Below are 4,697 nucleotides of genomic sequence, written 5' to 3' on the forward strand. Positions count from 1 at the left end.
GACAACCTCAAGTGAAAGAGATGAATAGTCTTATGCATTCCGCATCATCATTAAAACGACACTTATTTGTCGTTAATACTTTGCTGGGGTGTCCTCAGTGATTGGCCCGGGTCGTCCAATATTTTTTGTTTGTGTGGCATTTTCAAGTGCATTTGTGGCTAGATACCTCAATCAAGAGCAATTTAAAATTATTCAATTATTTCTGGTTGAGAAGCTCACTCATGGCTCGTGGAAATGGAAAGCTTACTATAGAAAAGTCTTATTTTGTTGTCAGAAACAATAGACAGAATATCCTGCAACCATATACGAGGGAGCGGTGGGGCAATGGGGACAACTCCCACAGAAGTGATTCAGTTGCGTTTTTTGCAACTTATTATTTTTGGTAACTTGTTTTCTGTGTTCCACCATGTGTATTTCTGAAGGCTCAGTTAGACTGTAGGTAACGTAAGAAATTAATTCAAAGCGAAATGCACAACCAACCAAACCTGCGTATTTGATGGGAACGAAATAAACAATAACGGTGTACTTTGTTTATTTCGTTTCTATCAAATACGCAGGTTTGGTTGGTTGTGCATTTCGCTTTGAATTAATTTCTTACGTTACCTACCGTCTAACCGAGCCTTAAGTTAAGAACCTTAGCGAAAGCTGTTTATTTATGTTTTGTGTAACAAAATATTTATTTTTTTTAAATTCTCTTCTCTTTCGTAATTTTAGTAGCAAATATATTTTTTTTTTTTTGGAAAATAATAAAATAAATACAATTAATTATTATTCATTCCATTTTCTTTTTTTGGTTTTAATATATGTATAATAATTATTTTTTGAATTTATGTGTTTGGTTTAATTTACTTATGGTTAGTTGAATACAGTTATTTCCAGAGAATGAGCAACAATCTAGGACTGGATAGGCATTGAATGTTGAAGAAGAAAACACCCAATCCGTAGCGATTCCGAAGTCCCAAAATTCAATATAAGTTAATTCTTATTTGTTTATCTGTTTTATTCTAATTTGTTCAACGGCAACATTAATAATATGTAAGATCAGAGCTTTATTATTTTTAATGTTGTATCAAGATTTAACTTACGATTTGATGTGCGAATGGACAAAGTTTCAACATCGGTAATACCAAAAATTGTGTTTAATACATCTACGGTCAAGGCGCCTCCTATCATTAACAAATTCTTACAATTAAATTAGTATGATTTTTTAGTATTTTGATTCTAGATTAGTATTTTAGTATGAATACGTGTCAAGATCTCATAGAATATCTTTAAAAACAAAAAAAAAAACTTTGTGCACTTGAAGCGTAGCGAAGGAAAATTGATTAAGACAATAAAAATATTTATATACATATGTACCTGTACGGCCGTCAGACATCAGATACACATGGGAGACAAAACATATTTTGTATACGTAACTGTAGTATATTGTCAGTAGTTCTCTTTTACTTTCTACGCGGGAGCGACTACAAACGGATCTTTAGTATGGTCAAATCTCATCAATAAGTGTTGGATGGTAATCGGGAGGATGGAAAAAAAGCATCTGAAACGAGACTAAATGGAACTGCATATGCTGAGATAGTTGGTCTTTAATATGCGAACTCTGATTGGCTTTTATAATTTTATCAGAACTATATGAATAAAATTACTATTTTAAATTAGCTTGATGCTACTCTAACGGCATTTCCCCCAAATAAATTCTCCACTGATTCGTCGGATGTCAAGTACGTGATGGATATTAGACTGGAAGCCTCTTATGGTATCAGGATCCGAATATGTGACTGAGGAGTTCTACTCCGCTTACGGAAACTCTGAACATTTCTGATAGCTTTATTTGTTGACTATATTGTTGGCTGTTTTCGAATATGGGGCTTACGACATTATATAGGCATTTGGATTTTGTTGGGAACTTCGAATTTGTGGGCTTGCTGATTATATTGAGACGATGTTGCACTCGTTGCAGCGGCTAATATTATAATTGTGTTTTTCATGGAGCTTGATGTTGTTATTATTAGTAATTCTGCTCTACTACGTTGTTATTTTCTTTTTTATTACATGTGACTGCGACAGAGATATGTCACTGTTGCCAAAATAAATTTTGAGTTTTCGGATTTTTTCAACCAGATTAGGAACTGCAACTGGTCAGTGGCCACATTCAAGATCTTATAAAATCAGGTAAGCTGGTATAGTACCGTTCGATAGTAGTACCACGAAAACATATCCTAATTGGTGCAGGTGCAGGCATAATCGTTTTTTAGCAACTCTCAAACCGAGATCTACGAGGGCTGCTATATGCATTTCTGGCCTAGGCAAGACTAAGTGTTGCCAGGTGCAATCTGACATTTCCATTGAAAAGGTTGACATTTTTTAGCATAACATCACTCAGAACGTGTTGTCATTGAATTGTGAATTGTTTTATTTACAGAGACTTGAAGAACTCATCTCTGTCAAAAAATGCAATTAACAAGTGAGCATTTTCGTGCGATCATTTTTCACAACTTTCGACGTGGATTATCACGACAAGACTACATTGATGAACTTAAATCTTTGAATGGCGATGAAGCACCACCCTATAGCACTGTGAAAAACTGGTTTAATGTATTCAATCGTGACCGACACTCGCTCAGTGACGAATTCCGTGAAGGTCGTCCAAAAATGGCCGTTGTGCCAGAGAACATTGATGCCGTGCGTGAACTGATAATGCAAGATCGTCATGTGATATACCGTGAGATAGAGGCATCCTTGGGCATTTCTCCCATCAGCATACATTCGATATTGCATAAACACCTGGTCGTAAAAAAGGTTTGTTCTCGTTGGATCCCGCACAATTTGACAATCGTTCAAAAAAAGGCTCGTGTCGATTGGTGTAAAGAAATGTTGAAAAAATACGTTCACGGTGCTTCAAAAGACGTTTATAAGATCACCGGTGACGAATTATGGATCTATGCGTATGAGCCCGAAACAAAACAACAATCGACCATGTGGGTTTTCGAAGACGAGCCAAATCCAACGAAAGTTGTTCGTGGAAGAAGCACTTCGAAGCAAATGGTCGCCTATTTCTACGGCAAAACTGGTCATGTGGCGACTGTTCCGCTTGAGCAACGAAGGACGGCCACTTCTGAATGGTACACCACAATTTGTTTGCCTGAAGTCTTCGGAGAAATTCGAAAAACGAACAAGAGAAGATGAATCATTGTTCACCATGACAACGCGAGCTCTCACACATCGGCTCAAACCAGCGCCTTTTTGACCGGCCAAAACGTTGAATTGATTGGTCATCCGCCGTATAGCTCTGACTTGGCACCCAATGACTTCTTTTTATTCCCGCACATCAAAAAAAAATCCGCGGTCAACAATTTTCGTCGCCAGAATGTTTAGTTATGCCAAAAACATAGAAATATAAAGACATGTAATTTGCCTCTGTTAAAAAAATCATGAATTCTGAAAAGGTACACGCAATGGGAAAAACATGTCTGTTCAAACATATAAACAATCGAACTTATTATTTTATGTATGATCAATGCTATTTTGTTAGTGAAGTCAGCAATCAAACCAATAGCGAATATGTTGTATTTTGCTTGGACAAAATCATATAGAAAAAAACTCTAATATCAGAGCAAATGCACACATAGCTTCTAGTTCATGCGTATGTAAGTTTCTTGGTAAATTTTTTCTACTCTTCTTTTTATTGCACACTTACTAAATATATATATGCATGGGTAGGTGAGACAATATTTTTGAATGTGATGCTTGGATTTTGTTTGTGTGCTTTTTTTTTCTTAAAATTATTTAAAATTTGATTTTTGCTGAAATTACTGGATTCATACTAATATATGACGTTTGCCTATGACATGATGGAAAACACCGGAGTAGCGCAACCACAGTTGTTTTTGACATTGTGATATTAACAGAACGAGATTAAGTTAATCTGCATTTTTAATCTCCACCGTTTACATTATATATTGGAGATGAATATTGACGTTCCTCTTGTTGTGTTTTGTTTCGTCTGTTTAATAAATTTCTGTAAATAAAGCATTTAATTACAATTTTGTATAAAAAAATTGTAATAAAAATTTAAAAAATAGTTGTAAAACAATAATTTAACAAATTTTAGTTATAATTATCCATAAATCTATTAAACAAATTTAATGGTAGTTTCACTCAATTTTCAAATTGTCAATGTTTGTTTTGAGTAGATTTTGACATCTCTTTAAGATCGCACAAAAAATCTACGACATGAAGCCATTTGTAAAGTTGCGTAGATAAGTAATCATCATTACTTATCTTCGTACTGAAGATGAAAAGGAAATTAACTTTTGTATGGGAAATTTGAGATTAACAACGAGATTAGCACTTTAATCTCGATTCTTGCTTTAATCTACTTTTAATCACACAATGTAAACGCCCTATAAAATGCATACTTCACAACATATATTTATTTACACTAACAGCTTGTGGATTTTGTTGAAATTGTGTTGTGTTTTTTACCGATATATCCTTACAAAAAGCTTTCACTTTCGGCTGAACCCTTTGAGTGGGTCACCGGTCTTACCGACCTAAACAGAGTGGTTCAGCCTAGGTACAACTTGTTTGAAATATTGTTTATAATCGCAGCTCCATTCCTGCTCTTTCCTTCAAGATGTTCTCTATAATGTAGATGTTCTTAGATGTTCACTATATCAATAATGAGTATAAAA

The 4,697-nt window shown here is 34.7% G+C and overlaps 1 protein-coding gene across 1 annotated transcript; it reads left to right on the forward strand.

Moving 5' to 3' along the window:
* The first annotated feature begins 406 nt into the window (after positions 1-406).
* Positions 407-3,380, forward strand: LOC119688814 (histone-lysine N-methyltransferase SETMAR-like). The gene is made up of 2 exons (XM_038103478.1): positions 407-435; positions 2,436-3,380. The coding sequence occupies exons 1-2, from the start codon at positions 407-409 to the stop codon at positions 3,187-3,189; spliced, it is 783 nt and encodes a 260-aa protein (XP_037959406.1). The 3' UTR covers positions 3,190-3,380.
* The last annotated feature ends 1,317 nt before the right edge of the window (positions 3,381-4,697 follow it).

This window comes from Teleopsis dalmanni, chromosome X, assembly GCF_002237135.1.
Source record: "Teleopsis dalmanni isolate 2A chromosome X, ASM223713v2, whole genome shotgun sequence".
Taxonomy (NCBI): Eukaryota; Metazoa; Arthropoda; class Insecta; order Diptera; family Diopsidae; genus Teleopsis; species Teleopsis dalmanni.

What these genes read in the sequence shown, in the direction of transcription:
- LOC119688814 (XM_038103478.1), top strand. Translation starts at nt 407, where the DNA reads ATGTGTATTTCTGAAGGCTCAGTTAGACT. An exon ending in TCTGAAGGCTCAGTTAGACT is followed by an intron (nt 436 to 2,435) that starts GTAGGTAACGTA and finishes AGAGACTTGAAG; the next exon opens with AACTCATCTCTGTCAAAAAA.